This window comes from Chamaea fasciata, unplaced genomic scaffold (assembly GCF_029207755.1).
Source record: "Chamaea fasciata isolate MVZ Bird 193981 ecotype frontalis unplaced genomic scaffold, bChaFas1.0.hap1 SCAF_6, whole genome shotgun sequence".
Classification (NCBI taxonomy): Eukaryota; Metazoa; Chordata; class Aves; order Passeriformes; family Sylviidae; genus Chamaea; species Chamaea fasciata.
This window is the reverse complement of record NW_027094091.1, coordinates 1,697,590-1,716,502: the sequence shown is the minus strand read 5'-3', so window position 1 is coordinate 1,716,502 and position 18,913 is coordinate 1,697,590. Positions and strand designations below refer to the sequence as shown.

Here is an 18,913-nt window from a genome sequence, read left to right as displayed (position 1 = left end):
TCACTGCTGCCACTGCTGTCATGGCTGTCACTGCTGTCACTGACGTCACTGGTTTTGCTGGTGTGACCGGTGTTGCTGGTTTTACTGGTGCCGCTGGTGTCACCGGTTTAACTGGGGTTATTGGTGTCACCGGTTTCCCTGGTGTGTGCCACTAATTGTCGCTGGTGTCGCTGGCGCCACTGAAGCCACTGCTGCCGCTGCTGTCACAGGCGCCGCTGGTGTCGCTGGTGTCTCTGCTGTCACTGGTGTCGCCGGTGTCGCCGCTGTCACAGGTATCGCTGCCATCGCTGCTATCGCTGCTGTCGCAACTGTCGCGACCCTGGCCCCCCCGCCCTCCCCGTGTGGGCGTGTCCTCACTCGAGGGGCGCGTCCAGATGACCCCGCCCCGTGGGCGTGGCTTTCACCCGCGGGGGTGGGCGGGGCCCTGAGGGGGCCGTGCCGTCACGTGGCGGCGCGGCGCCCCCTGGCGGCGCTCCTTTGTCCGCGCGCGGGGCGGGGCGGCGGGGGGCGTGGCCCCGTCGGGCCTTGCCGCGCGTGATTGGCGCGGCGGGACGGGGCGTGCCGCGGCGGCGCGCTCTGATTGGCTGCGGGGCGGGGTGGGGCGGGGCGGGCGGGGCGGGGGTCGGTAACGGGCCGGGCCCGGGCGGGGGGCGCTGAGCGGGGCCGCTCCGCTGCCCGCGGCCCCCCGCGCCCCCATGGACCCCGACGTGGACTACGAGCGCCCCAACGTCGAGACCATCAAGTGCGTCGTGGTGGGCGACAACGCGGTGGGCAAGACGCGGCTGATCTGCGCCCGCGCCTGCAACGCCACGCTGAGCCAGTACCGGCTGCTGGCCACACACGTGCCCACCGTGTGGGCCATCGATCAGTACCGCGTCTGCCAGGAGGTGAGGGCGGGGGGCACCGCCGGGCACGGCCGGACACCGAGCGGGGGAGCAGCGGGAGGGGCGTTACCGGGGGACACCGAGCACCGGGCATCGCCGGGCACTGAGGGGCACTGGGGCGGAGGGGGAAGCAACAGGGAGTACCGAGCACCCGGGGACGCCCGGTACCACAAGGGACGTCGAGGAGGGAACCGGGATGGGGTAGCGGGGGCGCGCCGGGGTGGTACTGGTGGTTCCGGGCAGGGCGGTGGGTGATGGTGCCGTTCCCGGTGCCGTTCCCGGTGCCTACAGGTGCTGGAGCGCTCCCGGGATGTGGTGGACGAGGTCAGCGTTTCCCTGCGCCTCTGGGACACCTTTGGGGACCACCACAAAGACCGGCGCTTCGCCTATGGCAGGTGGGACGGCGACCCGACACCGGGACCCCACCCCTTACCCCCACCGACACCTCCGAGACCCCCTCCGCCACCCCAGCTCCTGTCACCGGCAGCCCAGCCCCCACCCCCAGCACCCCGACCGCGAGCCCTGCCCATCCCGGGATGCACAGAGCCAAAAGAGCCCCTTGGGCTCCTGCCAGCGTCCAGGGAGCAGCTCTGGCACCCCAAACCCTCGGGGAGGGGCGGGACTGCCCCCATCCCCCTCCGGGAACAGCTTTGGGGGCACCCTGACCCCGACACTGCACCCCCGAAGCCCCCGCCCCGAGCAGGGACCCGGCTGCTCACGGCCCCTCCGGAGCTGTGGGTGGGGGGCGGCTCCGGGGGGGCTGTTGAGGTGCGAGAACCCTTCCTGGTGGCGCTGGCCTGGCCGCAGGAGGGGCCCCCCAGACCTCCCGTGGCCCTCCGGTTGTAAACAGCCGGTCCCCGTGGCCGGCGGCACGTCCGGGCTCTTATCGCCGCCGCCCCGCGACAGCCCCGCGGCACCTCTAATCTCCCCGCGGCACGGCGGGTGGGGGGCCCCCCGGGGCTGGGGGGGCTGGGGGGGCTGGGGGGGGCTGGGGGGACCGGGTCCCCATGGCCCGCGGTGGCCCCGGGGCTGGCCGGGGGCCTCGGGGGGGCCGGTGGCGGCTATCTTGGTCTGGAACACGGGCCCTGCTCCAGCGGCGCCTCCCGGTCACGTCCCGTCCCGGCGCGGACTAAAAACAACCCGGGCCCGTGGCCACGCGGCTGCTCCGGGGACTTGGGGGTGCTGGCATCCACCCTGTGTCCCCTGGCATCCCCCTCTATGTCCCCTGGCATCCCCCCATGTCCCCTGGCACCCCCCCCCCCATGACCCCTGGCACCTTATACTCCCCGAGCCAGGGCTGGGATGGCAGTGGCCGCCCCACGGTGGGCGCAGGGTCACAACTGGGGACAGGAGGCGTGGTCTGTCCCTAGTGCTACCCCCCCTGGGACACCCCATGGGTGCTCAGGGCTGGAACCACCACGGTGCCGACCCGAGCTGGGGCAGCCCGTGACTTGGCCGACGGTGGTGACCCGAAGCCAGGTCCTGTCGGGTCCCTCCTGTCCCCTGTCCCGGGGCTCTCGGAGGTCATGGAGTTCTCAGAGGGTCGTGTGTCTGCCGGGTATCTGTGGGATTCCCATGGCTGTGGGGCTCTCAGGGGGTCCTGAGGCTCCTTGGGGAGGGGTGACAGGATGGGGACAGTGACCGGCGCTCTGGGGCGGGGCTGGGCCCCGGGTGCCGCCCGAGCAGGGCGTGTTTGGGGACGCCGAGTGACAGCGGGTGGCACCGGGGCAGCGCTGCCCTCCCGCTCCTGCTCCTCCCCCCCGCAGGTCGGACGTGGTGGTGCTCTGCTTCTCGCTGGCGAACCCCAACTCGCTGCGGCACGTGAAAACCATGTGGTACCCCGAGATCAAGCACTTCTGCCCCCGCACCCCCATCGTGCTGGTGGGCTGCCAGCTGGACCTGCGCTACGCCGACCTGGACGCCGTCAACCGCGCGCGCCGGCCGCTGGCCAAGTGAGCCCCCAAAGTGTCCCCCCCCCCAGCTCCACGGGGACTGGGACACCCCGGTGTGCCATCACCAGGACCACTCCAGTCCCATTAAAATGGGGGCCCTTCCCTCTACTGCTGTGGGGACCCCCAGTTTCGTCACCAGCAGGGTAGGGTGTGTCATCTCACGGGGGATGTGGTCCCGCTGTGGGTCAGGGTCTTGTGACAGCACTTGTGGGGTGGAACCTCTGCCCCGTTCAGCACTCTTGGGTTGTGGCCTCCCCTCCAGGCCACAACAGGGAGGGACCACCCTCCCAGCACGCCCTGGGATGAGGATGAGACCTCGCAGCATCCTTGGAATGAGGAGAGGCTGCCCTGGACCCCCTCCTCAGCCCCCCACCCTGTCCATGCCCCCCCAGGCCCATCAAGCCCTCGGACATCCTGCCACCGGAGCGAGGCCACGAGGTGGCCCAGGAGCTGGGGGTGCCCTACTACGAGACCAGCGTGGTGGCCCAGTTCGGCGTCAAGGACGTGTTCGACAACGCCATCCGCGCCGCGCTCGTGTCCCGCCGCCACCTGCAGTTCTGGAAGTCCCACCTGCGCAAGATGCAGCGCCCGCTGCTGCAGGCGCCCTTCCTGCCCCCCAAGCCCCCCCCGCCCCTCATCCAGGTGCCTGACGCTCCCCCCGGCCTGGGGGGGGGGCCGGCCGCCCTGTTCCAAGCCCCGCTCTGCGCCGACGTCGTCTTCCAGCTGCAGGGCGGCCACCGCGTCTTCGCCCACCGCGTCTACCTGGCCACCGCCTGCTCGCGCTTCTACGACCTCTTCACGCTGGAGGGGCCGCCCGGGAGCCTCGGCGAGGGGGACGGGGGGAGCCGCGACCTGTCGTCGTGGGGCCGCGGCTTCCTGAGCCTGCGCTGGGAGCTGGTGGCCGACCCGGTGGCGGGGCGGGAGCGGCGGATGGCGGTGGTGGCCATGGACCGGGGCGTGTGGCCGGAGCCGCTCCGCGCCGTGCTGGAGTATTTGTACACGGGGAAGCTGGAGCGGCCCCACGGCGACCTGAGGCAGGTGGGCGCCGTGGCCGAGCTGCTGGAGGTGTTCGACCTGCGGATGATGGTGGCCAACGAGCTCAACCAGGAGAGCTTCATGAACCAGGAGATCACCAAGGCCTTCCACGTGCGCCGCGCCAACCGCGTCAAGGAGTGCCTGGCCAAGGGCGTCTTTGCAGGTATAGGGGGCTCTGGGGACAGGAGGGTCACCACCCTCCCCTCCCGATGGTGGCCCCTTCTCGTGGTGACAGGGCTGTGGTCACCCTGAGCCCCTGCCACCACTGAGGTGTTTGGAGTCCGGGGTCCTGGAGCCCCTGTCCCAGTCAGTCATGGAGGTGCTGCTGGGGTGGAGTGGCAGTTCTGGGCTGTGGTGGCCAAGGGATGCTTGTCCCCAAGGCAGTGGTGTCTGAGGGGTGGCTGTCCCCATGGAAGGGATGTCTGAGGGATTCTTGTCCCCATGACAGTGGTGGTCAAAGGGTGGCTGTCCCTGGTCTGCAGTGTCCGAGGGGTGGCTGCCCCTGGTCTGCAGGGGGACAAGGGATATCTGAGGGGTGGCTGTCCCCCCCTGAGCTGTCCCCTGTGCCCAGACGTGGTGTTCCGTGTGGATGACGGGGCCGTGCCGGCGCACAAGCCGCTGCTCATCGCCGGCTGCGACTGGATGAGGGCCATGTTCCGTGGGGGCTTCCGCGAGAGCTACGCCGACGAGGTGGGGGCCAGGAGGGCACCTGTGGCTCTGTGGGGCAGGGCGGGCATCCTTGGTGGGGGTCAGGGGGCTGCTCAGACCCCCTGGCCCAGGGACACGTGTGTCCTACTTCCCTCTTGCAAGGGAGAAAGCGAGGAGCCGTGCTGGGCCGGGAGGGCCGCTCTGGGTTGTGTTGCTGTTCCAGGGCTGGAGGTTGCTGTGCCAGCTCAGGCACTGCCAGGAGGCTCCCCTTTTCCCCCAGCCCCTTTTAGGGGTGACTCTGAGCTCCACCTCCACCCCGATCCCACAGGTGTCCCTGCCTGGCACCAACTGCGCCTGCCTCCGCGCCGTCCTCGACTTCCTCTACACGGGGGTCTTCACCCCCACGCCCGACCTGGACGCCATGGAGCTGCTCATCCTCACGGACCGGCTGTGCCTGCCGCGGCTGCAGGCGCTCACCGGTGAGACCCGACCCTCACTCACTCCCTCCCTCCCCGCAGCCCCCCGATATCCCCCCTGCACGCCCTCTGACGTCAGCTGCCAATACCCTGCTGGTGCCGCGGGGGTCGGATCGATCGTCCCCGTGTGTCATTCGCTGTCCTTATGTAAGCGCGGGGTGGGGGCGCGGCCGGCCCCGGGGGGCACGTCCCCGGTGTGTCACCCCCCCATCATTTCCCTCCCTCCCCCAGAGCAATACGCCGTGGACGAGCTGCTCCGAGCCTTCATGCAGCGCGTGGAGATCGACGAGCAGGTCATCATCTACCTGGAGATGACGCAGGTACGGGGGGGCTGGAGGGCACGGAGACCCCCGGTGGGGAGGGGGCGGGCAGAGGTGATGGGGTGACCCCCCACCCCGCCCCAAATCCTCCTTCCCCCGCAGTTCCACAACGCCCGGCAGCTGGCGGCGTGGTGCCTGCACTACATCTGCACCAACTACAACCGCGTGTGCCGCCGCTTCCCCCGAGAGATGAAATTCATGTCCCCAGGTACGCGGAGAGGACACGGGGAGGGGGGCACACGGGGCACCGCCCCGCCGTGCCCTGAGCCCCGGGCCGTCCCCGCAGAGAACCAGGCGCACTTCGAGCAGCACCGCTGGCCCCCGGTGTGGTACCTGAAGGAGGAGGATCTGTACCTGCGCTCCAAGAAGGAGCGGGAGCGCGAGGAGCAGCTGCAGCGCAAGCAGCACCCCCGCAGCAAGTGGTGCTTCTGGCGGCCCTCGCCCCCCGTGTCCTGAGCTGGGGGGGGGGCTCCGGGAGGGGGACCCCCGCGTGGGGCTGGGGGGGCTCGGGAGGGCTGGGAGCCCCTGTGCTGAGCAGGGGGTTCGGCCCCGGGATCCCTACGTAGGGCTGGGGGGCTCAGCTGGGCTGGGGGTCCCTGTGGTGAGTGGGGGGGCTCGGGGCTGGGGGAGGCTTGGCTGGGCTGGGGGTCCCTGTGCTGGGCTGGGGGTCTCTGTGCCGAGCAGGGGGCTCAGGCATGTTATGAGCTGAGGGTCTCAGCCCCGGGACCCCCACACTTGACTGGGGGGCTCAGCTGGGCTGGGGGTCCCTGTGTGGAGTGAGGAGCTGGGGCTTTTATAAAGGGCTGGGGGGTTCGGTTGGGCTGAAGGTCCCTGTGTTGAGTGGGGGGCTTGGGCCCAGGGCTCCCATGCAGGGCTGGGGGTCCCTGTGCTGGGCTGAGGGGCTCAGGCTCAGGACCCCCACCCTCGGCTCCAGGGATCCCACACTGAACAGAGGGGTTGGACCCTGGGTTAGGGGGGGGGCTGTGCCCAGGGGTCCCCCACGCTGAGCCAGGGAGCTTGGCCCCATGACCCCCACCCTGGGCTGTGGCTCTCGGCCCTGGGACCCCCCCCCAGCACTGAACCAGGGGGCTTGGCAGGGGTGGGGGTCCCCCAAGGGCTTTGTTTACCCCCCCACCCCGGCTGTTTACAGGCTCTGCCGGGTCGCAGCCCCCCCGGTCCCACCGTGCCTTTCCCCGGCGGGGGGGGGGCCGTGCTGAGCCCCCTCCCCCCGGCAGGGCCCCCCCGCCCCGGCCAACGCTGGTGCTACCTCTGACCGAGCAGTATTTGGGGCTGGGGGTGCGCAGGGAGCGGGGGCTCTGCCGCTCCCCCTTTCTTTTCTGGGGGGGGTCCCCACCCCCGTAGGGCTCTCTGGTGCTGTATTTTCTCCCCCCCGTGGGGCGGGGGGGGGCCCAAGCTGTGAGCAGGGCGGGGTGGGTGGGTGGGTGGGTGGACGCGGGGAGGGGTCCCTGGGTGCTTGTGTGGCTGCGAGAGCCCCCGGCTCATCTCCGTGCCTTGGACGGGCCCCCCGGCCCCGGGCCGTGTCCCGGGGGGGATCTTTGTCCCTGTCCCCGGGGGCCTGGCATTGTCCCTGTCCCCGGGCTGTGTCCCCGTCCCCCGGGCTGAACTGCACAACCGTTTTTACACTTTTTTAACCCAGGAGCACAGCGGCCCCACCCGGCCCGGAGCGGGGGCCCCCCACAACCTCAGCAGCGGCTGTTTTAACCTTTAATAAAGCTTTTTGTAACGGAGCCTGACTCTGCTGGTCCCCCCCCCCCCCCCCGGAAGGAGTGACACGGGGGGGCTTCCCTGGAGTGGATTTATTGGGGTGAGGATCAGAAGTGGGGGGGCCTGACCCACACACTGGGGGGGACGTGAGTGGGATGTACAGGGTGGGGGGTCATTTTTGGATGGGGCAGATCCCTGGCACGGCAGGAGGGGTTGGGGGGGTTCCCCCCACCTCAGGGCCTATCCCGGGCTGAGCCCCCCCGGCTCCAGGGCTCCTTTCCCCCCTCCGGCCTCACAGGGCCCTGGGAGCAGAGCCTGGGGTCACCTCAGCTCCCATGGGGGGGGTCAGGGACAATCAGGGGGCCTGGAGGGGACCTGGGGACGTCCCTGGGGTCCAGCTGCAGCTGCTGCTGCTGTTTCCAGCCCCGGAGAACAGCTGGGGCCTCAAACATCTGGCCAGCGGCCATGGGACTGCAGCATCCCATGGGGTTTTGGGATCCTGGGGGGTGGTTGGGATACAGGATCCCCCCAGGTCCCCCGTGTCTCCCTGGCTTCCCTCAGCCCTTTTTTTCCCTCCCCGTGGCCGGTGGGTGCTGCACCCTGGGACGCTGGGCTGGGCTCGGGGCTCTCCCGGCCGGAGCAGCAGGTAGCACAGGTTTCCCGGGATCCTCCCGTCTGAGCCGGGTCTGTTCCCAGCCACGCCACCCTCCGGGAAGGGCGGGAGGCCACGGGAGGATCCCGGAGCCGGCGGGAGCCATGGGAGGATCCCCTCGGGGAGCCGGAGCAGCTCCCAGCCCTCGGGAAGGCTTCGGGAACGGGGGGGGGATCCTGGCCGGGCTCCCCCCACACATCCCCACGGAGCCGCGGCGGGGTCTGTGCTCAGCCCTGACCCGCGGCCGCGCTGCCGGAGCGTTCCGGCATTCCCGGTGTTCCCGATGCTCCCGGCAGCGCCGGCTCAGGCGGGGCCGTAGCAGAGGATCTCGCTCAGGTCGTAGCCGGTGACAGCGAAGGTGTCCCCGGCGGGGTCACAGAACCGGGCGCCGCAAACCTGCGTGTCCGTCACGCACTCGGCGTGGCAGTGCTGGATCTGCGGTGGGAGCGGGTCCACACGGAATTCCGAGGTTTCCACGGCAGCCACAGCTCCAAGGGCCACATCCCAGGTCCCCAATCCCCACGGAGCAGCCGTAGCTCCGAGTGCCATGCCCATGTCCCAGGCCCGGACTCACCTCGATGTCGTCAGTGTCCGGGTTCCTGCTGAGCTTCCAGACGTGGACAAAGGAATCCTCTGCACCTGACAGCAGCTGGAGGGGAGCAGAGGGACAGTGGGGACACCACGGAGGTGGCAGTGCCATGGGGCAGGATGGGACACTGGGCTGGGATGGGGTGTGAGATGGGATTGGGATTTGAGGTGGGAATGGCAGCTAGGGTGTCGGGGCGGGATGCAGGTTGGGATATTGGGCAGGATGTCATGCTGAGTGCGATGCCAGGCGTGACTGCAGGTGCGACACCTGGCACGGGGAGCCCCTGTCCCCTCCGTACCTTGCCGGTGAGCGGTGCCAGGTCGAGCGCGTAGATCCAGCGGGCGTGGGCGCTCACCTGGGCACGGATCCGCCCCGACCCCGCTTCCCACAGCCGAATCTGCCCGTTCCCGTAGCCCGCCGCCACGATCCCGTTCCACAGCACCACCGAGGAGCAGGTGGAGCTGCACACAGGGCCACGTGTCACCACCTCTAGGGTGTCCCCCCACGTGGCCAACACCCTGCGGGTCCCCGGGGCTCACCCAGATCCCGGGATCTTCCCCAGCAGGGTGAACTCCTCCCCGGTGCTCCAGAGGCAAAGGGTCCCGGAGTCATCGGCTGTCACCAGGTCCCCAGCCCCATCCTGTGGGGAGAGATGGCTCAGGGATGGCACTGGCTCCAGGGCTGCCCCAGGGGCACAGGGACAAGCTGAAACAGCTCCTGGAGTGCTGACGGATCCCGGCCGGAGCGGGGCCGGGAGCGCCCGCGGGCGGCTCCGTTGGAACTCGCCCGTGTTTGCCCACGCTGACACGCCGAGGGTGGGTTTTGAGGAAGGATCAGGGCACTCCTCTCTCCGTGAGGATTCCCGGCCCCTCCCGGCCCTGGGAATGTCCCAGTGCAGCCCTGGGAACGCTCAGCACTCAAGGAGCAAAGTCCAGGGGGGTGTGTGAGGGGACGGGCGGCAGTGGGAGGTGACACAACAGCTCCGTGTCCCCGCGGTGGTGACACAGCAGCTCGGGAATGGGTTCTGGGGGATGAATTCCTCGGGGATCCCCGAGCAAGGAAAGTTCAGTGACTCATCAGGGAAAGTGCTGAGTGGGAGGAAACGGCTGGTGAGTCTGCAGGGACCTGCTCTGTGAGCTTCCAGTGCCTAAGGAGCTTCCAGGAGAGACGGGACGAACTTTGGGACAAAGGACAGAGAGACAAAACAAGGGGGAAATGGTTTCCCACTGGACAAGGGGATATTTGAGTGGGATTTTGGGAAGAAATCCTTCCCTGTGAGGATGGGGAAGCCCTGGCACAGAGAAGCTGTGGCTGCGCCTGGATCCCTGGCAGTGTCCAAGGCCAGGTTGGATGGGGTTTGGAGCCACCTGAGATGGTGGAAAGTGTCCCTGCCCATGGCAGGGGATGGGACTGATGAGATTTGGGGTGTCCCACCCTCCCCCATACCGGGGCCTGGCCCTGCTCGGCCGCGATGTCGGTGACGGGATCCCGGTGCTGCTCCAGGACCTCGCTCAGTGTCACGTTGGTGCCTTTAGGGGGGATGTCAAACACCAGCACGGCCCCAAAGGACGTCCCTGTGGGGTCAGGGGGGTCAGCAGGGCTGGGCCACCCTGGGGCCACCACCCTGCCCACGGCCCTGGGCTCACCCACGCAGACAAAGCGGCCGCCAGCCGCCGAGATGCCTCGGGCGAACACGGAATGTGCTGGAAGGGAACAGGTCTGTGTCATTCATGGGTGGGGACAGATCTCCGTGACAGGAATTGGGGGGGTCACACCCCAACTCTGGCACGGGTTTGGGCCTGTTACAAGATATTGAGGTGTTGGTGTCCAGGGAAGGGAGCTGGGGAAGGGTCTGGAGCACCAGGAGGGGCTGAGGGAGCTGGGAAAGGGGCTCAGTCTGGAGAAAAGGGGGATCGGGGGGACCTTCTGTCCCCTGACAGGAGGGGACAGCTGGGGAACAAGGGACAGGATGAGAGGGAACAGCCCCAAGCTGTGCCGGGGGAGGTTTAGCTTGGATACTGGGAAAATTCCTTCCTGGAAAGAGCTGGGATTTCCACCCTGGCAGGGGTGGATCCTCCATCCCTGAAGGGATTTACCAGCCCTGTGGATGTGGCACTTGGGGACACGGCCAGTGGTGGCCTGGGCAGCGCTGGGGGACTCGGGGCTCTCCCAGGGATTCACCTGCCGGGTGCTCCGGGACGTCCAGCGCGTGCCAGAACACCATGGTGGAGCCGTCAGAATCGTACATCTGCCACGGAGGGACAGGGTGGGACACTCTGGGGGGGTGACAGGGGGACCCCCAGGACCCCCTGGATCTCCGCCAGGCCTCACCTGGACCCCGCGCTGGGATGTGAGCACCAGCAGCACCCGCGACGGGAGCTCGCACCAGGCGGCCTGCGAGGGACAGAGTGGGAGAGGGGGGCACTGCAGGACCCCAAAACCTCCCTCCAGCCCCTCCTCCTGCAGTTTTTCTCCTAGAGACCCCCCAAAACCTCCCTCCAACCCTCCTCCTGTGGTTCTTCTCCTAGAGACCCCCAAAAACACCCTCCTCAAACCTCCCAAACCCTCCTCCTGGAGCCCCCCAAACTCCTACTCCTGGAATAAGAGCCCCCAGATCTCCTTCTGGAGCCCCCCCCAGAGCCCTCTTCCTGGAACAGGAGCCCCCAAATCTCTTCTTAGAGCCCTCCAAACTCCTACCCCTTGACCAGGAGCCCCCAAATCTCCTCCTGGAGCCCCCCAGAGCCCTCCTCCTGGAACAGGAGCCTCCAAATCTCTTTGTAGAGCCCCCCCAGACTCCTCCTCCTGGGGCAGGACCCCCCCAACCCCGCTCCTGGGGGCCAGCCCCCCTGCCCCAGGCGTGTTTGATGTTCCCACAGGTGAGCGAGTCCCTGCTGGGCTCGGGGACCCCCCCCCAGAATCCCCCAGACCCCTCAGGGGGCTCCTTTCCCCTCGCCACCCTCCGGCACTGCAGGACCCTGGGGTCCCCCCGCCCCGTCCCAGCCCCAGCCGAGGCTCTGCCCGCGCTCCCCGCCCCCCACCTGTGTGAGCAGGGGGGTGCTGAGGGCCGAGCCCCCCCCGCGGGCCTGCAGCTGCCGGGGGGGCCCCTCGCTGCCCAGCAGGCTGAGGGTGGTGCCGTGCACGGCCCCGAAGGCCGGGGGCCGGGCCGGAGGGCACAGCACGGCCAGGTTGTTGTAGAGCGCGGAGCTGCTGCTCCGCAGGGTCAGGCTCCGCTCCCGCCGGTACGGCCTGAGGGCAGGGAACAGCGAGGCCGGGCATGCGGGGGGGCCGCAGGGGGACAGGGGGCAGATCCGGGGGGTCGGAGAAGGGTTTTTTTTTGGGAGGGGGGGGCTGGAGCGGATCAAAGGGGGTGGGAGGGGTCCAGAGAGGGAATGGGGGCAGATTCCAGAGAGGTCAGGGGTGGATCCAGAGGGGCTGATGTGGGTCCAGTGATGGATCCAGACAGGGAGGGGCAGACCCAGAGAGGCGGGAGCAGCTCCAAGGGGATCTGGAGAGCTCCAGGGGGCGGGGGGCAGATCCAGGGGAGGGGGGGACAGACCCAGGGGCAGGGGGCAGATCCTGGGGGCAGATCTAGGGGGCGGGGGGCAGATCCAGGGGGCGGGGGGCAGATCCAGGGGGGCGGGGGGCAGATCCAGGGGGCGGGGGGCAGATCCGGGGGGGAGGGAACAGACCCAGGGGGCGGGGGGCAGATCCTGGGGGCAGATCCAGGGGGCGGAGGGCAGATCCAGGGGGACTGGGGGCAGCTCCAAAGGGGTCTGGAGAGCTCCAGGGGGCTGGGGGCAGATCCAGGGGAGCGGGGGGCAGATCCTGGGGGCAGCTCCAGGGGAGCGGGGGCAGATCCATCCCTCTCCCCTCCCAGGGCCCCCCACAACCCCCGGCCCAAGCTGCTGTTCCAGGGACCCCCCACCCCATCCCCACCTCCCCGAGCCCTTCCCGAGCCCCCCGCCCTGCCCGTGCCGCCCTCCCCGACTCCCGTTCGCCCTCAGTGCCCCCCCGTCCCCCCCGGTTTCCCCTTTCCCCCTCCCCGCTCACCCGGTGCTCGCCGCCGCCATGGAGACGCGTCGCGGCGTGATGACGCAACCGCGGTCGGCGGCGCGCAGTGATTACGTCACGTTGCCGTGGAGCCCGGGACGCCAAAAGGGGGCGGGATGGCCGAGGTGGGACTGGGAGAACTGGGCGGGACTGGGAGAACTGGGAGGCGGCAAAACGGGGCAAAGGGGGCCGGATTTGGCTGGGAAGAGCGGGGGGATGTGGGGAGCTGCGGTGTTCTGGGATATACTGGGGTATATTGTAGTATACTGGGGTATACTGGGATGAGCTGGGATGAGCCGGAATGAGCTGGGATGTACTGGGACGTACTGGGGTGAGCTGGAGGGCCATGCTGGGCTGTACAGGGGTCTACTGGGATGAGCTGAGGGGCCATGCTGCGGTGGGCTGGGCTGTCCTGGGATGAACTGGGGCATGTTGGAATATAATGGGGTATACTGGGGTAGGCTGGGGGACCATGCTGGGGTGGGCTGGGCTATACTGGGCCGTACTGGGATGAACTGGGATGAGTTGGGGGGCCATGCTGGGGTGGGTTGGGCTGTACTGGCCTATACTGGGGTGTACTGGGATGCACTGGGATGGACTGGGCTGAGCTGAGGTAGATGCGGGTGTCTCTGTCCCGGCTCAGAAAGGGAAACCCCGCGGCGCCGGCGCCAAACCGAAACCGGACAAGTCACAAACGCCTTCCCGACCCCCGGGCCGGCAGTCCAAGAAGCCGTCCCCCAAAATCCCCCGCCAGACCTCGGCCCAGGCCACCCCGTCCCCGGATGAGCCGCCAAAGGAGCCCTTGGACGTCGGGCCCATCCTGGACGATCTCCTGGACCGGGTGTTGGCCGAGTGCGCCCTGGCGGCCGCGGTACGGCAGGTGAGAGAATCCCGCCCCTCCCGTGATTTGGGGAGGTTTGGGGGGGGCTGGGAGTTGCTGGCGGGGTCTCAGCTGTGTCTCTGCAGCGGGTCCCCTTCACGGTGTCGCGGGCACGGGACGCCATCCTCTTTGTCGCTGAGTGGCGGTTCCTGGCGCGGGACGAGGGGGACCCGGATCCCGAGGGGAACACGGATGCCGAACGAGACGGAATCTGGAGAGAAGATGAGGAACCCCAAACCTGCCCTATGGACTCCAGGACACCGTGCATTGTCCCCGTGGACTACGAGGGCTCTCTGTCCTCGGAAGAGGTGAGACGTTCCGCGACACGCCGCCCCCCGGAACCCACCCGGGCCGTGGGACCCGCGGTGTCACCCACACGGGGTCCCCTCTGTCCGCGGACCAGATCTCATCCGAGGATCTCTCCGTGAAAGCCGAGCCTGAAAGTCCGCTCGTGTGTCCCAGCGAGGTTCCCGACGCTGCTCCCGTCCTGGCTGCCCCTCTGCCCGCGGAGCAGGTGAGACGTGCCCCAGTCTCCCTTCTCCGAGACCCCTCGGGCTGAGCTCCAGCGGCTCCGGGACTATGGGACACCCGCTGTCACCAACACCGGGTCACCCCACGGGGGACCCCGACACCCTCACCTACACCGGGTCCCTTTTGTCCCCCCGGGCAGGTCCCCGCTGCAGCAGCTGCAGCTCCTCCCGCTCAGTTTCCCGGCGCTGACATCGACGTGCCCGTGCCAGAGCCACCCCGCCCGGAGTCGCCGAGAGCTCCTCGTCCCCGAGAGAGGGGTCGCCGCCTCTCCCGGGACCCCGGGAGTGTCGGCATCCCCGCCCAGCCCCCCGAGAAGGGTCGCCGCCTCTCCGGGGCCCCCGAGAGCGGCAGCATCCTGGCCCAACCCCCCAAGAGGGGCAGCCAACCCTCCCGGCCCCCGCAGCCCCGGCCGGCCCCGCAGGACGTGCCCCAACCCCGGGCTCCGGTCCCGACCGCGCCCTCGGAACCCCCAGCGCAGGCACCGCAGGTGTCCCACGAGGGCGCGGCCAAGGTCAGCCACCAAATGCCACCGACGCCACCCCCCAGCCTGGCACCGATACAGGCGCGCAGACCCTCCCGCGGCACCGAGGTGCCCAGGCTGGGTGCCCGCCGCCTTGCCGCCCGCTGGGTGTTGCCCGAGGTGAAGGTTGTGGACGTGAGCAGCGAGCCCGACTGGGGGCGGGCGGGACCCTCGAGGTCCCGGACGGTCCCGTCGGGGGTCCCGCAGGTCGTCCCGGGAACCGGGCGTGCCCGCAAGGCCGAGCCGCAGCTGTGTGACCCCTGGCTGGCCGCGGCTCGGTTGGCTCCCGGTGTCACCGTGCGCTGGGGCCGCAGCGAGCGGCGCGGGCCGGCCCTGCCGGGGTACGCCGGGCACGAGGATGTTGAGGAGGATGAGGAGGCGGTCAAGAGGGCGGACAAGGAGCTGAAGCCCATCCTGGCCTACCCGGAGTGCCGGCTCTCAGAGTACGACGAATGAGAGGAGCAGCTGGAAAACCCGCTGGGAATGCGGCGGCTCCCGGGGCTCTCTCAGCTCCCGGGAGGATCCCCGGTCCTTGGGGGCTCCTCGGCACCCCGTGTCCCACCAGAGCCGGGGCTGGCACTCGGAGCTTGGAGCTCTTTGCCAGCGCTGCTGAAAAGAACGGAAAAAAAAACCCCAAAAAACCCTTTAATGGGTTTTCCTCAACCGGCCACCGGAGCCGGGCCAGGAGCACCGGACGCTGCATCCACGGTGCCAACCAGTGCCCGGACCCACACTTGGCTCGTCCCCGCAGCCTCCTGGTCCCCAAATGAGGAATAAAGGGGGATGCGATGGGGTGACACTTGTGGCTTCACCCCGTGAGTGCTCCTGAAGGTCCTTGCTCCCACAGGATGTGCTCCAGCCCTGGAGTGTCCGAGTGTCCCCGCACTGCAGGACGGGGACCTTGGGGGACACGGGGACATGGCCCCTTCTGTAGCCACCCCGAGTGGCGCGGGCGAGCAGCCCTGGGGTGGCACCGGGGACACCGGTGCGACACAGGGAGCTTCACACGTCCCCCGGTGACTCCCTAAGTTGTATTTTTAGAGACCTTCATTAGCATATGAGGAGTGGGGTGGTTTCCAGCTCATTAGCATGAGCTAATAGGTTTTCAGTTCCTACTTAGCACCAGGTGAGGCCTTGGGCCTGTGTTGTGGTTCCTCATTAGCAGATGGTAGGGTAGGCGTGGTTTTCAGCTCCTAATTAGCACGAGAGTGGTTTCACCGTGGGGCGCCCTGGGGTCTTAATTCAGTGCTCGTCGAGGGTCCGCTCTGGCGGCCCTACCAGACCCCAAAATCACCAGTCCTATTTGTGACCCCACTTTTTGCGCTGGTGCAATTCCCCCCTCGTAACTCAACATCACAAAGGAACCTTGGGGTTGAAAATACGGTTTGTGGTCTAGGCTGGACAGACCTGATAATACCAGTGCTGAGTTACCCGGCTGGTTTTACAGCACTGAGAGCTTATTTAAGGCAGTAAATTAATTGTCAGGGCAGCACAGGGGATAGTGGGGCAGCAAAGGTGACAGTGTGGTGGCACAGGGGACAACTGGCTGGCCCTCCTGCCCACTCCAGCCACTCTGCTGTCCCTCCTCGGCTCTCAGTGGCTCACGGAGCAGAGGGACTCGTGTCGTGCCATGCTGCCAGCTGGGCAAAGGTCTTGCTGTGACCTCTGTCCCCAGCCCCACCCCGCACCTGCCATGGAGCTGCTGGGGGCCCTGAGCCCCCCGTGGTGGCTCCTGCTGCTCTCATTGCTGATCCTGCTGCTCTGGGCAACACGCAGAAGCCCCTGGGAGCCCCGCAAGTGTCCCACCGACCTGACGGGCAAGACAGTGATTGTCACCGGAGCCAACAGCGGTAAGCAGGGACGCGTGGTGGGGACACGTATGAGGGCGATGGCGTGATGGCTGTGGGGTGACCCGCAGGGGACATGGACGTCCCTTTGCCAGCCCAGGATCCCAGTCCCTGCTTTGGGAGTGCAAATGGCTGCAGAAGCAGCTGGTGGCTGTTCCCTGGGCACCCACAGTGTGCTCCTGGTGCCCCCTGCCCACTTCCTGAGGCTGGACTCCATCTCAGCCCTGTTAATGACTGACAGACAAAGCCACCACGGCCACCGTGTCACACCAGGGATGGGGTCACTGCTCCCACCTGTGTCCCACTGCCAAGCATGTGGTCGGGCTGCCACTGCTGGGGACCCACAGGCTGGGATTGGGATGTCCACGTGTGCCCAGGGACAGAGTGGCCCCACAAGTGCTGGGCTCCTTTCCTACCTCAGTGCCCATCATTTCCTGCTGGGTGGTTTTGGCTGCAGCAGGGGCTGCCCAAACCCTGGGGACAGGTGCACAGACCCCCAGGGACCCGTCTCCAGGTTGACCTGGCTGGGATCAGCCCGCCCCCGCTCCCGTGTTCCACAGGCATCGGCAAATGCGTGGCCATGGACCTGGCGCGCCGGAACGCCCGCATCATCCTGGCGTGCCGGAGCCGGGAGCGGGGCCAGGCGGCCGTGGAGGAGATCCGGGCGGCCACCGGGAACCCGGCGGTGGTGCTGCGGCTGCTGGACACCAGCTCGCTGGCCTCGGTGCGCGCCTTCGCCAGCGCCGTGCTGCGCGAGGAGCCGCGGCTGGACGTGCTGGTCAACAACGCCGGTGTCACCGGTACGTGCCAGGCCAGCTCCAACGGGTCCAGCACACCGTCCCGATGCCCCACAGCACTCCCCACCCTCCTTTCTACCCCATTCCAGGGCTGCCCTTCGCCATCACATCGGAGGGGTTTGAGCAAACCTTCGCCACCAACTACCTGGGCCCATTTCTGCTCACCAACCTGCTCCTGGGTGAGTGTAGGGGTTGGGGAGAGTCGGGGGGGCTCTGGGGACTCCTCCCCGCTCACCCCCTGCTCTGTACAGACCTCCTGAAGGCCTCGGCGCCCGCTCGGGTGGTCAACGTGTCGTCGTTCCGGCACAGCAAGGGCACGGCCGACAGCGCGTTCCTGACGGGGCAGCGGAGCCCAGGCGGGTACGACGCCGCCTACAACAGCACAAAGCTGATGAACGTGCTCTTCACCGCCGAGCTGGCACGGCGCCTGCAGGGCACAGGTGGGCACGGGTTAGACACCCGCTGGCATCCCCTAAGAGTGGCAGAGCCCCGGGCTGAGGTCAGGCTGGGGGCTGCTCCCCGAGGGATTTGGGGTCCCCGGGGTCCCCCACCCTGCTGATGGTGTGTCCCGGCAGGGGTGACGGCCAACGCGCTGAGCCCCGGCGTGGTGCACACCGGCATCATGCGCCACTTCAGCTTCCCCGTGCGGGCGCTCTTCAGCCTCCTCCGCCCCTTCATGAAGGTGAGCGGGGCCGGGTCCTGCCCGTCGCGGGGGCAGCGGGGTGGGGTGGGGGCTGACAGACCCCTCCTCACCGCCGTCCCCCGCAGTCGGCCGAGCAGGGCGCCGCCAGCACCATCTTCTGCGCCGTCTCGGAGGAAGCCGCGGGCATCACCGGGAAATACTTCGACAGCAGCTGCCGGCTGGCGCTGCCCTCGGCGGCCGCCCGCGACGCCGCGCTGGCACGGAAGCTCTGGGAGGCGTCGGAGCGGCTGACGGGGCTCACGGAGCAGGACTGAGCCACCGGGATGTCACCACTCAGCAAGGCGGGAAAGGGGACACGGAGGCCGCTCCACTCCCCCTGTACCCACCCTGTGCTGCCGCGGGGACAACACGGCGCCGGCCAGGTGTGACTGTGAGGCTTTTATTAAAAACCCCGGCGCCACACGCGCCGCTACTCCCAGGTGATGTCCAGGTCCAGCCGCTGCTTCCTGACGGCCTGCAGGAAGCCGTCGTAGTCGCGCCGGTAGATGTCGGGGCAGCGGGACAGGTCCAGGCGCCGCAGGGGCCCGTCGGAGCCCAGCAGCTGCCACACGGCGCCGGCGGACACGCAGCTCTCGGCCAGCGACAGCTCCCGCAGCTGCCGCAGCCCCGGCCCCGCCAGCGCCGGCTCCAGCACCGAGTCCAGCGGGAAGGGCACGGACAGCAGGCGCAGGCTCTGCAGCTGCGGGGCATTGCACAGCACCGAGGTCAGCGTGGAGCCCAGCACCGGCTGGTGCGCGGCCGGCACGGGCCCGGACAGCATCAGCGAGAAGCTCTGGAGCTGGTGCAGCCCGCGGGGCAGCAGGTCGGTGGCCCAGCGTGGTGGAGGGGCGGGGGGCTCCTCGTGGCTGTGGGGGTCCGGCGGCACTTCCAGCACAGCGCTGAAGCTCTGCAGGGCGGGGCAGCTGGCGAGCAGGGTGGGCAGCGAGAGCGGGTCCTGCCAGCTGAAGCCGTGCAGGGTCAGGGTGTGCAGGCGGGTGCCCAGGCCCTGTGCCAGGGGCAGAACCTCTGCCAGCGCCCGGCCGTGCAGCCCAGAGCAGCCCAGCATCACCCGGGACAGGCACTTCCAGCCCGGCAGCTCCCGCAGCCCTGAGGGGCTCGGACTGTCCTCCAGCCACACGCTGACCTCCTTGGCCTGGGGACACATGGCGTGGACAGTGCCCAGGGCGTCCTCCTCCACGTACTCCAGCTGCTGCAGGGACAGGATGAGTGGGGTTCCCTCCAGTGCAGCCTCCCGGCCCCGCATCAGCTCCTCCAGCGAGGGGAAACCCTCGGAGTCCTCGGTGCCGTCCAGCTGCCGCGAGTGG

General features: G+C 68.7%; 4 protein-coding genes across 5 annotated transcripts; 3 read left to right on the top strand and 1 right to left on the bottom strand.

The window, feature by feature from the left end:
• The first annotated feature begins 626 nt into the window (after positions 1-626).
• LOC136290826 (rho-related BTB domain-containing protein 2-like) lies at positions 627-5,905 on the top strand. Its single transcript, XM_066185165.1, has 9 exons — positions 627-887; positions 1,176-1,279; positions 2,651-2,836; positions 3,229-4,034; positions 4,443-4,561; positions 4,848-4,998; positions 5,227-5,315; positions 5,418-5,523; positions 5,602-5,905. Exons 1-9 carry the CDS (start codon positions 696-698, stop codon positions 5,769-5,771), a joined length of 1,923 nt encoding a protein of 640 aa, XP_066041262.1. The 5' UTR covers positions 627-695; the 3' UTR covers positions 5,772-5,905.
• A 1,159-nt stretch (positions 5,906-7,064) lies between these two features.
• Positions 7,065-12,423, bottom strand: WDR54 (WD repeat domain 54). The gene is made up of 10 exons (XM_066185169.1): positions 12,332-12,423; positions 11,320-11,527; positions 10,613-10,675; positions 10,463-10,529; positions 9,928-9,984; positions 9,728-9,855; positions 8,821-8,921; positions 8,580-8,742; positions 8,267-8,341; positions 7,065-8,127 (listed from the first exon to the last, which is right to left on the bottom strand). The coding sequence occupies exons 1-10, from the start codon at positions 12,349-12,351 to the stop codon at positions 7,996-7,998; spliced, it is 1,014 nt and encodes a 337-aa protein (XP_066041266.1). The 5' UTR covers positions 12,352-12,423; the 3' UTR covers positions 7,065-7,995.
• A 690-nt stretch (positions 12,424-13,113) lies between these two features.
• On the top strand, positions 13,114-15,068 carry LOC136290835 (uncharacterized). The gene is made up of 4 exons (XM_066185176.1): positions 13,114-13,211; positions 13,298-13,519; positions 13,615-13,725; positions 13,882-15,068. Exons 2-4 carry the CDS (start codon positions 13,457-13,459, stop codon positions 14,716-14,718), a joined length of 1,011 nt encoding a protein of 336 aa, XP_066041273.1. The 5' UTR covers positions 13,114-13,211; positions 13,298-13,456; the 3' UTR covers positions 14,719-15,068.
• Positions 15,069-15,917: 849 nt separating this feature from the next.
• On the top strand, positions 15,918-18,027 carry LOC136290834 (retinol dehydrogenase 13-like). Of its 2 annotated transcripts, XM_066185175.1 has the most exons (6): positions 15,941-16,112; positions 16,670-16,909; positions 16,996-17,085; positions 17,158-17,346; positions 17,482-17,588; positions 17,675-18,027. In XM_066185175.1, the coding sequence occupies exons 1-6, from the start codon at positions 15,956-15,958 to the stop codon at positions 17,861-17,863; spliced, it is 972 nt and encodes a 323-aa protein (XP_066041272.1). In that variant the 5' UTR covers positions 15,941-15,955; the 3' UTR covers positions 17,864-18,027. The 2 variants fall into 2 exon arrangements, with proteins under 2 accessions (XP_066041271.1, XP_066041272.1); XM_066185174.1 differs by having other exon boundaries at positions 15,918-16,112; positions 16,996-17,346.
• Positions 18,028-18,913: the final 886 nt, after the last annotated feature.